The 13,054-nt window shown below is 40.6% G+C and overlaps 1 protein-coding gene across 1 annotated transcript in view; it reads right to left on the bottom strand.

Moving 5' to 3' along the window:
• BRF1 (BRF1 general transcription factor IIIB subunit) overlaps positions 1-13,054 on the bottom strand; it is a 180,492-nt gene that overhangs the window by 130,650 nt on the left and 36,788 nt on the right. The window contains exon 3 of the mRNA XM_069858918.1: positions 266-439. Coding sequence (XP_069715019.1) covers positions 266-439 — 174 coding nt within the window. The remainder of the gene's footprint in view (positions 1-265; positions 440-13,054) is intronic.

Below are 13,054 nucleotides of genomic sequence, written 5' to 3'. Positions count from 1 at the left end.
AAAAGTGCAATTTTATAATAGAATAAAATGTTGAGGAAGAAGAACTTTAGAATTATTGATGGGAGGCGGTGACATTTATAACTCCTTGCAAATATTGTACATTTAGAAAGGGAAAAATTTTACTTGAACCATGGGGAAAACTCCCATTCACTTCATTAATATAAATACTTACCTTTTCAAATTTTAGAAACAAGGTCTAACTCGGATAACTGACTTGCTAAAATTCTTATTTATTTAATTAGGTTTTTTAAATGTAAAAGGATACGAGGAGTTCCTTCCGTTCTACACACCAGGTAGAGACATGCAGCAATTACGTGGGTCATCTTTCTCCCCCTCGTTAGACGCTTGGTCACTGCCATCTTGAAAAAATTAAAGGCAGTATCCAGACAATGTTGATTGAGTTGAAGCTGGTTTCCCAAGTGGTGAATCTGACGTTTCCCTAGAAAAATTAAAAAGGAGAAAAGAAAATGCTTAACATCTTTGTAGTTAATATGCTTTTGGGTTGGGGTTTTCTTGGTGGGTTTTTTTAAAGACAAAATTGAGGGGGTGGATTTTGTCTCTGTGTGAAATAAAATAACCTCTCAAGTTTCAGAAACTCTATATCCTCAGCTCCTCAGCGCAAAAAAAAAAAAAAAAAAATCCCCCATTTTAACCTGCTAGAATTGAAATAAATGCAACCAGTGAGCCCCAGAAAACAAAACATCAGCAAATGTCCCCACAGAGTATTCAAACACAAAATATGATGCCCCCCACTCCAAACATCATCTGACAATTAACTCTTGATTAGCTGTAGCAACAAATGTCAGAAAACCAGAGGTCATGGTGTGTTTGACCTGGACGTGCAAATAGAGGAGAGGTTTTACTGCAACTCTCCAAGAAATGATGAAGTTTGCAGTTCCTCTAACCACAAGTGAAGCCCACAAGGAAAGGAGTTCTGCTCCAGGCTTGTCCATGATCACCACTGATGGGGAGGCACTTCCTTCCTCTGAACACTTTCGCACCAGAGCCTTCATTTAAGGCTTGGCTGCCAGACTGCAAAGATTAGTTGGTGGCTTCAGGAAAACAAATGTGCCTTCACCCTTAAATAAAAGAATAAAAAGTAAGTGTGCTTTGGATGATTCATGGCAGGAAATGGTATAGCTGCTGGGACAGATGTGGGAAGAGAGGTCTGGTCTGTCCTCACAGCTCCAGCTTTGGAAGAGCGCACTGAAAAGACAGCTTAAGTCAAACATGCGGGAAGTCATGAGGAAAACAGAGCACTGCAGTTCCTCAGCATATGGGGTCAGACGGCACATCAAGAAAAATCCTTTAATTCAATGTGCCGGGCAGATGTTTCCAGTACGTGTATTTACAGGAAACACCCGTCTGCTCTCTTCAGAGATGTCATGAGTAGCTTTGCTGAAGGAGGCAGAACGCCTGTGATGCGCCTCGCTCACCATCACTCACAGAAAGTGATGGCAACCCCACAACGCTTACCAGAACACCAGCACCTGCACAGACCACATGTCTTAGCTTTATGCAAATCCCTACACCATCATCACTAATAACATGGTAAAAAAGCTTAACCTCTGAACAACCTTCTGCCAAAGATGCTGCTTTAATTTGGCTTTAATAAAAAGTGATTCCAGAAACACAGCCAGGGCCTGAGAGACTCTGGCCAAACAGAAGCTGCCACAAAGCAGCAGCTTTTCCTTTCTGCAGAAATGGCAATTAGTGCACTCACCAACAAGATGTCCATTGAAGCACGTTGGTCAACCAGGTGTAACGCATTTGGATGAGGAAGTAAAGCAAAGGAAGGATGCGTCACCTTCCACAGGAGGTGTGGGTACAATAAGCTACTCAAGAATAATCCAAAGCCCATTAAGGGAATAGTTTTTCCACTGCCATTAGCAGTCACTCACCAGCCTCTAATACAAATACATTTCCAAAAACTGAGACGCTAATTAGCACTTGCCCTCCCCTGGATTTTATTTCATACTCCACAATCTGTAAGCTAAACTGCAATCAAGACTTCTACACCCCCAAGAAAGAATCAGTTTGCACTCACCCATGGGCAAAAACCAAATGCACTTATTCTTGAGAACTTAAATTCATTTTTGCTGTGGCAGCAAAGTAGCTTCCCCGAGCAAGTCCACCACAGAGGTCAGCATGGATCAGCAAGGCTTTGGAAAGCCCCCCTCCTCCTACCACCTAAGCTTCCTATTTTATCTGGTTGTATTTTGCACGCATGACTGTCAAGATGAAGACACAAAGAACTGTCATCTGCAGAGATTTTATGTACTACCTGCAGATGCACAGCCACTTAAAATAAGTAAATAGATACGATCATGCCCACATACCTCTCCCCCAGCAGCAGGGAGATCCAGATTGGAATCCCTGCAGCAGTAAGCACACAGCATTCCCTTTAAATAAGATGGTTCAATTCAATGTCCTCAAAGTCACAAAGGCAGCTGATAAAAAGAAAGCACTTCAGCAGCTTTAAGTGTTGTCTGAATTTTGCTTTTATGTAAAGCCTTTGTGAAAACATAAAAATAACCTCAGTGGTTCCTGTGGCAAGGAAGAGCCATGTGTGCTCCTGAATGCTTCTTGGGCTAATAGTGAAGCTGGGATGTGGGTCCCACCTGGCTCTACAAGGACTGGGATGGCACAGGCCACTAAGCAAGGAGAGGTGATAAGGCCACCACTGTGGCAGCAGCTGATGTGGTCTTGGGCGCACACCAGAGAACGGCCCAAATGAGCTGGAAATGCAAAGAACAGGACAGCAGTCCATGAGACTTCTCCACTGAACTCACCTAGGCCATTCCTATTACAAGGCAATCCTTCTCTCAAGACCACCACACTCATCCAGAGCTCCACATCTCAGAGGGCACTTCGGAAACAAAGACCATATCAAAAGACAAAAACATAACACTGAGAAAGATACTTGAAATTCATTTCTTTCATAAGTTTTTCTTCTCACTGAGCTGGTCCCATGCCCAAGCTACTGTTAATATTCTCCAAGTATTTAACTTTTCCTTAATTTCAAATGTTGAAATACAATTCATCATAACCTATCGTAGGTAAACAGTATGCTTGCTTGAATAATATATGCTTTTTTAGCAGAACTCTTCATCAAAAATCAATATTTTAAAACACAGTTACTTTAGGGGTGACCACTCATTGTCTGCTGACAAACACCAATGAGACCTAAACAGGTACTCAACCACTTAGGAAACGCTATTTTATTGACTACTTTGCTCAAACTTCAGCAGATCAGCAAAGGCTTTCTGTGTGCTGGTACACCTTCAAGCCACTTTGCAGTACTATGTCAGTCATGCAGTTTGCGGAAAATATAAGACAGCTTTTACACTGCCATTGATCCCCAAAATGAACAACTTAACACAGGACAAGAAGCATCTTAGAAATTATGTGCATCTTAATAAGTAACTTGGTTTTGTCCTTATCTGATACAAAAGTAATGTACTGCTTATAGCATCATCTAAGACAAATATTTACATTCTGTAACCAGTCTCCTACTTACTAAAGAAAGATCAAAAGCTTTGTTGTTCTCCCACTGCCTCCATCCCTTGAATTTAACATGACAACAAAATTCTATTTTTCAAATATCTTACATAAACCTAACCAAAAAAAAAAAAAAAAAGAGCTTGAAAAGTTGGCATTAGCAATCATACTTCCAGATTTCTCCCCAGGGAACACAAAATACTTCGTACTCCTGGTTCCTTTACAGATCCAAGAAGCAACTCCATTCCAAAGGTAACTCCAAGAAAAGGCAGGTATCTGCCAAATGGCAATGGCCCCAGTGCTTGAGCTCAGTACCGAAGTGTTGTAGAGTGGCCTCACCACAGCCAGATGACAACCACGAGTATGTAAATTTGCAATTTCCAACCTTTTCTGCCCATCTTACTTCCAAAGCTGAAAAAAAAATGCATCTCCAATATTTTATTTAACTATAAATACAATTATTTAATCTGTTGGTATCTGAAGAACAGATGTACATACTTAGAGAAACTCTGCGTAAGACAATAACTGATCAAAATAAATTCCCTATCCAATGCTCCAGTTACTGTTGACAGAACTAAACAGAGACCAAATATCCATTCATACTATCAGTTCTCAACAGGGCAAGTCCTCGTAACTGTACAGTGGTGGCCATAAACCTTGCCAAGCGTTCTTATACCTTCTTAACATGAGTGACTGCTCCTCCAGCAATATGGTCAGCACAGGGAGGAACTGCAGAGCAGCTGCAAGCTGCTGGGATGGGAAGATAAGCAATTCCTTCAAGCAAATCTACAATACTGTATTATGTCTCTGAGCCCTTGAACATACTCCCACTGCTCCTTGCTAGCTGGGTGGCATTGTATAACCTTCCATTTGCTGTTTATCTACTGTCTCTATGGCTTGCTCTAGACTACCAGCACGGCTTCAATCAGCCTTAACGAATGGCTAATGCCCTTTCAACCAGTTTGACCATATGGTCTCAGTGAGCAGTGAGCTGGTCCAGTTATCCGCAAAGAATGCAACAAGCCTTATGATCTCAGCCAAAACAGCAGGAATATCCATCATTACAATGCAATTCATCAGCAATCTGCTCAACTCTGTATTCAACAGATTACCTTGCAGGGTTACAAACGTAACAAATTATCTGAACTCTAGAAAAGCACAGCCACATCTTTAAACCTTGGTGGGCTCTAGGTTATAAAGAAAACTCAAGACAACAGCTTCCTGACTTTCTTATCTTTTTTTCCAGTAGAACAATTTTTTTTAAAGTTTGAGTGAGACGCTCTAAAAATCTTGGAACTACTACTATCTCATTAAAATAAAGGAATATCATCGTGTGAAACAGTCAGAAATAAATGTTACTTTTTTTTTTTCTAAATTGCTAGGGAAGGGTACAACATATAAGACAAAATATAGAGGGGGAAAAGTAGTCCTTTAGTAGGTTCGGCTTTTATTAGTAACTTGCAATAAGAGTTGCCTCTTTCAGGCCTTACAGGTTTTTGACAGATCCTGGGATTCTTTTTTTAAACCAAAAGAAATAGAGCCTTTAAGGTCAAAGCTTACACTTCACGCTGCCTTTGCAATTTAGCGATGGCATTAAAGTGATGTCTAAATATCTTTGGGGAAAGGACAAGGAACAGTGTCCTTTTAAAAACACAAGACAAGCTCATCAGCAAGGTTACAGAAATTCTCCCCCTTCTCTCACCAGTAAAACAGTAAAATGATTCTCCTCTAAAGAGCAAAAGGACAGAAGTCTAGAAACCATAGAAATTTTGTGACATATAGGACACACACCAGGAAGTTTCCATTTATTTCTCAAAGGCTCATCATACCATCAGGGTGGAGAGGGACGCAGGGGGAGAAGAGAGAGAGAAAAGCTTGCACTTCTGTAAGCAACACACAAAAATCAAGTTCCCAGGCTACCAAGTAGTAAAGTTTATCACACTCCTGAATCTGCATGTAAAAACAAAAGGCCCTTTTCAGTTTTCAGTTCCAAGCCTACTAAAAAAAGTGTTTCTACCCATCCACTCCCAGCATGCTGAAAGAAACACCATCATCTTCTCAACCAGTGCCAACCACAATGCTTTGAACTGCCACACAAGACCTGAACTGAAGTTCAGATAGGATCACTATCCTTTTATTTCAGAAAATTTCTGTTCTTTTGTTGGAGGAAACAGTGGTTATTACAAAACAAAATGTGTAGGCCAGAAATCACTGTCACAAAAATAGATTTGCAGAAAACCTTGGTAATATTAAATGCTTGCACAAGAGGCAGTTGATAGCAAAACTGCAGCTTAAGTTATAATAGGAACAAAACAGAAAAGAGGAAAATCAGATCCATTCTTTACAAGCAATTTTCTTTCTTTTATGATCTCGTTACTACAGAAACATCTTGTTCTCTTCCACTCTTCAAGAGGAATCATACCTTTTTTTGGATCCCTTAAAAGTCAGTAATGTCAAGTAGCTACAGCTATATATTACTCTCATCTGGTTTCTGCCTGCTTATCTGCAGCCCTCCCCAAAGACTGACAGAGAGTGTAATACTGCTATTTCAAAGCAGTACTTTTCCGTACAAAGCATAAGCTTCCAGGGAAATAACAGGCAGTACACAGCCAGAGCTTAAATGAATTGTTATTATGATACTAAACTGCATCATCTAAATCCAGGTATACAGATTTCCCCCCCTTCCTGCAATTTGCTCGAGGGGCTCCGGAAAGTAGCAGTACCTGAATTGGGCTGTGGAGTCATGTTAGCAGCACTAATCTTTTTTTTTTTTTCAGAAGAGATTGTTATGGTAACAAACACAAGATTCTATTAAAGGAAACATTTTGGATGGGTTTTGCTTGAGTATTCATTTCTAGAATTTAAATTACTTTACCAATTGAATTTCACGTGCAGATTTTATTCTGCATTTGGTTTTTCACTCCTTTTATTTCCTTCATTTGGAAAAATGCTTCCCAAAAATACTCCAGAGAAGAGGAAAAGAGTGCTTTTTATGTGTGGGCATCCCTGCGAGCTTTGTCATATCTTTCAATTTCAGCAAGTCCCAGCTCAAAGCCTGAATGAATTTCCTGCTCTTTGCTGCATGCCAGGCTTCTATGTTATTTGTATTACAAGTAAAACAAACAAACAAAGCCACAACAGGGAAAGTCCAGGAACATCAGCAAGGCTACTCTTATGAAAGCTGGTCCCAGAAGCCTTAACAAGGGTTGAGCCCCAGGATCAAAGACAAGGAAACATTTAAAACTCAAACAATGGGGGGAGCTGGAGGAAACCGAGGCGATGGCTGCAGTGATCACACCAAGCATTTCCAGCAACACGCACAATACTGTGAATGAGAAGGAGCTTTATTTCTGTGAGCCTGTAATGAAAAAGGCCAAGGAACAGTAAAAGCAGCACAGTAGGACATTACAGCAGTGCTGCCCTGGCGCAACAACAAATTCAAATTTCTTAAGGATAGCTAAGGGCTATTCCCAGTCACACCTAATTGCCTACAAGGAAAGTGATAGACTCACAGAATAGTTTGGGTTGGAAGGGACCTTAAAGATCATCTAGTTGATGAACATGCTGACCCCATTCCCATACTCTGCCTAACTTCAGTCTAGCTCCACAACCCCATTTTGTCACCTCTGATCCCAGACCTCTGCTCTTCTACACAAGAACTCCCCAGTTCCTTAACAAAAGGTGTCAGTGCCAGGGCTGAACATCCCAGAGCCTGTGCATGACAGAACCTGCTCCGACTGATGCATCCCCCTGCCTGTGCCACCTGGCAGACCTGCTTTGGGGACTGCCCAAGGGTACACTCTGTTCCTGTTATCTCATCTCCTTCCCTGTGATATTCCAGCAGTTGTACCAGCACAACTGTGTGTGGGGATGCACAGAGAACCAAATCAGCAAACTGATCCTTGTTAAAAATAACCCTGTGAAATACAAAAAGACTTAGTCTAGACCTGTTTACTAAAGGATTGATGCCTCCACTTTATCTTCTTAGGCCCAGAACCAGACTATCTCAGCACAGAAACCTGTATTCAATTTCCCTGGCTGCTGACAACAATCCAATCCATCTATTTTGTCTCCCATGAGAGCACCCCAACTACCAGGTGCAGCTCCCCCTCTCTCCTGGTAAAGCCCTTACATTGCATGTCAAATGTTTATTCGTTCATTCAGCTAAGAGAACTAGCATGCGTCTTTAATGGCTCAAAAATTCAGATTGTGGTCACTGCTCCAACCACTTCTTAAATATTTCACACTAAGCTACTTTTCTTTCACCTAGAAAATCTGCTGTTAACATCTCTTCTCAGCATTTATCTGTACTTCTTTAAGTATTCATTCCCTCAAAACTGGCCCTTGTATTCCATTAATGCAAAGCAGGGCTGCAAAGCACCCATGTAACTCCCCCACCCTCCTCAGGCACTTTTTCCATTCCCTGATTATCCAATACCACTACCACATAAATAGCCTCTTTGCATAGACAGCAACTGGCCATTTGAATTAATTTGCCTTACCCACTCTGAAAAATCAGGCATCATAAGCAGTTCCTTTGACTTCTCGCATTCAGTTTCTGGAATTCTGCTTCCCTCACAGGTGGAACTTCTGCTGCTGCCACTTCATTTCCATATCTAACTGCTACCCTCACTTCAAAAACAGAGTAGAAGCCATACAATTTATTTATGGATGGCACCTGACCTATCGCTAATCTTGCCCCATCATCCTTAGACAAGGGCTTGCTTGCTTCTTACCCCTGCAGAAGGATAATTTGGAACAGGCTCCCCACGGAAGTGGTCGAGTATCCATCCCTAGAGGTGTGCAAGAAAAATGTAGACATGCCACTTTGTGACGTGGTTTAGTAGGCACGGTGGTGTTGGCCTGATGGTTGGACTTGATGATCTTAGAGGTCTTTTCCAACCTTTTTGATTCTAGCATTTTTTTTTTTTTTTTTACCACAGCTAAAGAACTTCTTGTTCATGAAGTACCTACTGAACTTCACTTCTGGTATGAAGTTGGAAACCCATAGCCAATGCTGACATTAAAAAAGAACAAAACCCAACAATCTGAACATATGGGATCACGACTGTTTTAAGTCAAGCTAAAGCCCAAGCTGTTGCTGCAGACAGCATTCCCACCTCTGATACAACATTTAGGTGGCCACATGCTGGTCCAGATTAGAGAACTTGCTCTGCTGAAAATCAGCCCAAAGAACAAAAAGTTAAATTTTCATTTGGAACGGTTCCCTCATAACTCAACAAGCAGTCTCCCAAGCCCTAATAGCAGCAGAATGTGGCTGGGGTGAGGAGAAATGCTGTCAGCAGCAGCATACACGTGGATTGACTTAAAGCAAATGTGAAACTGCAGCCTAAATGGGTCAAAGAGAAAAGTACACACGATCCATACACTTCCTCCTGCTTCCCTGCTACTGCTTTCAGCCCTTGCCACTCCACTCATACAAGTGTGCTTACACAAAAAAAACTGACATCACAGTTAAAACAAATGCTAACATGTTCATTATTTGTTTGTATATTAGAATGCTTCAGGTTGCTTAAGATTAATTTTGGAAGCAAGCAAATATGAACTTTCTTAATTCAAAGTCTTGTCAAGTGCATTTTTTACTCACATAAGATTTGCAGCTGTTTCAAAGCTGAAACAGTTGGAAGGCTGCACTGCCAGCAAGAACTGTGAGCACACGTATGATTAATGTAGTGTAGTTCTTACTTATCCGACATTCAGGGAATTAGAAAGAAAATATTTAAGATACCAAAGACTTTTAGGTAGTGGTAGTTTTTGAGCATGCAAGATTTCCTCCTGAAAGCACCATCAGTAGGGCTTTGCTTTAATCTTACTTTGTTATGTTTGGACAGTGATTTTTTTTTTTTAAATAACATTTTAAATGACAGTTATTCTTAGAGATTCTTCTATATCTACATACATGTAAAGCTTTTCCCCACACTTATCAATTACCAATTGTTACTCCTGTCACAACAAGAAATGAAGCATTCCTGCTGTCACACAGCATCAATGCTGATCTAAGCACTGCCTTCAACCGTCCAAAATCATCTCTACATCACCAAAAAGATTTGTTCATAACATAACCTGACACTTTTGAAAAGATCACTTTTAAAAACTTTTTAAAGCCCGTAATTCTAGCTTTACTAGAAAGATCAGAACTTGTTTCATACCCACAAAGCAAAAAGCATTTAACTATTAAGTAATTGACACCAATCTAAACAGCTAGAAAAACTGCAAAATCCAGCACAATATAGGGGAAAAAAAAAAATCTGTTACTTATTGGTAAATATCAGAATCCTTAAAACAAAACAAAAAGGAAGACTCAACACAAAAGGATCCATTGATGCAATGGAAAACTTCACAGACACAAACACTATATAAATCAGTGCAATGTTATCTGCTCACTGACAGCAAGCTCTAGTGCCTTCCCTGCAGACCACGGTTTTTGCAAGGCAAAGAGTGAAAACTAACAGGAGCCATTTTTCAGAGCCTTGCAGACACCATGGAAGCAGGCAGTAGCCCTGGGAGTCGAGGTGCTTCACACTGATGAGAAAAATGCAGGAGATTAAGGCATTCCCTGGCTAGAACCACCACTGAGGCCAAGGGGACAAGGACAAGAGCAGAAGTAATTGAGTTACTGCAGCTGAAAAACTACCACTTCTTCACAACACTGCAGTAACTATTAGCTAAGTGCCTGAATATTAAGACTGTTTCAAAAATAATTTAAAAAAACTTCCTGTTTAACCCACCTTCCCTGCTATGAAAGCTAGTCCAGCTTTTCCCTTTTCCTGCCAAAAGGCTCCTGTGTAACTCTTTAAACTTTCCCTACTTTCTTTGTCCACCTTTAATACTTACCTTTTCAACATGTCTGAGAATTTATTTGGCCTCAGACACATGCAGAACAATTTTCCTCTCCTAGAGTTCAGCCCTGCTCCTCTCCACACCAGCTGTTCTGTCAAAATACAACTCTTACCACTATGTTATTTTCACTTTCCATCACCCAACTATGTAGACAGGAAAGACCTTCCTGACAGAGACAAATACCTACTCTGCTTTCAACCTGTACTTGACTTAAGTTTGCTGCTTTTTCTTCAAGACTGAAAAAGGCCTGTGAGCCCAAAGCTATTCCCGTGTTGAGGGTTTTTTTCTTTCCTTCCCCCCTATTTCTATGTGCAAATCTAACAAAGGGCACTATCTCCCCATTCAGACCTTATCTGACTGGTGGTCAAAGAAGATGCATGACACAGTAAATCCAAAAGTAAAAATATCAACTAATTGGCAAATTCCTTAAATCATCTCAAGGAATGGAAATGTGGTGAGAAGGCATCAAGGGAAAAAGGATGCAGAGAGAAGTAGTTGAGGAGGGGTAGAAAAGAGAGGCAGTTATTAAAGATATCAAAGGGATAAGAGATAAAAAAATGATCTAAAAATGGAACCAGAAAGAGGGAAGTCAGCTCAAGCTGGGAAAGGCACAGAGCTGTTAGGAAAAGCAAGAGAGATTGTATTAGGTTAATACTTAAGGTATTTTTATATAAAGCTGACAATAGCGATCAAATACTTCTTCCTTCATAGAGAAGGGATAAGAAATCTGGCAGTTAGGTAAGAGAGCATCAATCTTTATCTAGGTTGCAGTTAAAGAGAGAAATACTGCCCTTAGTTTGTTTCTGGCACTTGAGTCCTTCAGCTACAGATAACAAGCAAGGAGTATGAATCTCAGATGGCTGCTCTCCTTGGCCACTACAAAAGGCCTATTTAGATCAGAGCTACAACTGCCCCCAACCATTTTATCTGTGTACTGCCCATAGATGATGGAAGAAGTTATGGACAGCACTTCAGTCTCAACTTCACATTTCATTCCTTTTTAAACTAAAAATAACTGCAAGTTGCCACAAATCTCAGCGAAACAATGTAGTGCATCAGTGATGTATTTATCAAGTCAGTCTTTTCTGGTATCTACTTCAGCTTGGAGCTGAAAGGAGATTTATGTTTAAAGAGAGAATGCACATATTTCAGGAACAGCCTTATATTTCTTTAAACAATAACATTTTTATAAGTCAGAAGTACAGACTGTTCCAGTAAAGAAATAAAATTACAATACCATCTATGTATTTCTATGGAACCAACATGGCCCACAGACATTATTCAAGTATGCCAAATACTTGCTATCTGTATGTATGTGATCTCTCCATTTGTTTAAAGCTACTCTTTCCATACAGGATGTCATCAGCAGGCTGAAAATTGGGCTTGTTCAACCTAGAGAAGAGAAGACTCTGGACAGACCTTACAACAGCCTTCCAGTACTTTAAGGGGCTACAGGAAAGCTGGGGAGAAGCTCTTTATCAAGGAGTGCAGGGGCTGGATGAGGGGAAACAGTTTCAAGCTGAAAGAGGGGAAATTCAGATGAGACATGATGAAGAAATTTTTTTACTGTGTGGGCAGTGAGGCACTGGCACAGACAAGTCATGTCTGCCCCATCTCTGGAGATGTTCAAGGCCAGGTTGGACGGGGCTTTGAGCAACCTGATCCACTGGGAGGCGTCCCTGCCCGTGGCAGGGGGTTTGGAACTGGATGATCTTTAAGGTCCCTTCCAACCCAAACCGTTCTATGATTCTGTGATCAGCAACTTTTCTGGTAGGAGGGAATTCACACTAGACTTGGCTCTTCTCCTCTGGAATCCCAATCATCCGAGAAATAAAGATGGACAACCCAGTGGAAGGAGGGATAGGGGGTGGGTGTTTAAACCCACGAAGACTGAACTTACAGCCATCACCACAGCACCAAACATGATTTGTTAAGACAATAGCAGAATATCACTAAAATTCTGGAAGACAAAGGAAGTTTAAGCCATAAATAAATATAAGTGTGAGTCCATGCCTAAGAATTAATAACATGAAACCAGAGGAAAAAGTAAGCACCATGTTAATGGGAACTTACAATAAAACCCAGCAGACCTTGTAACAGGGAACTGATGGAAACCCCCACTGCTTGGAACATATGAATCCAAGAAAGGCAAACCAGGAAAAAATTGCATGATATGGAATGAGCCCATATTTGAAAAATGGGTTAACATGATTTACTAGGTTAAAGTAACTTCTTATGCTTTTGCAAAACTGTATAAAGCTTGAGAGAGGCTGCCTTGATGACAAAATAATTCTGTATTCTTAACTTACAGAATAATGGGGGAAACCCCTCACCGTTTCCTCCTCAACTAGCCATCTCTGCTGAGTCAGTACAACAGCCTTCAATCAGACAGACCAACCTGACCTGTATAGCAAACACCCACCTGCTCACTCCATTCTAGTTTTCCTAAATTAAATATTGTATTAATAACACTCAGGGAGGATAAAAAAAAACCACCAAAATACACACACAAAACCCCAAACAAACAAAAACAACCCCCACAAACACAAAAAGCTTAACATTTGTTCTGTGACAAAGTCTTAGAAAGGTTGCCCATAACCCCATACCCAAATCTTTAGATACCAACATCCTTTGCTCTCCTAGATGATCCACTTGCCTCCAGTCCTTAATAGATAAAGAAAATTTTGAGTAA

Source organism: Phaenicophaeus curvirostris, chromosome 5, assembly GCF_032191515.1.
Source record: "Phaenicophaeus curvirostris isolate KB17595 chromosome 5, BPBGC_Pcur_1.0, whole genome shotgun sequence".
In the NCBI taxonomy this organism is placed as follows: Eukaryota; Metazoa; Chordata; class Aves; order Cuculiformes; family Cuculidae; genus Phaenicophaeus; species Phaenicophaeus curvirostris.
This window is presented reverse-complemented; position numbering and strand designations above follow the sequence as displayed.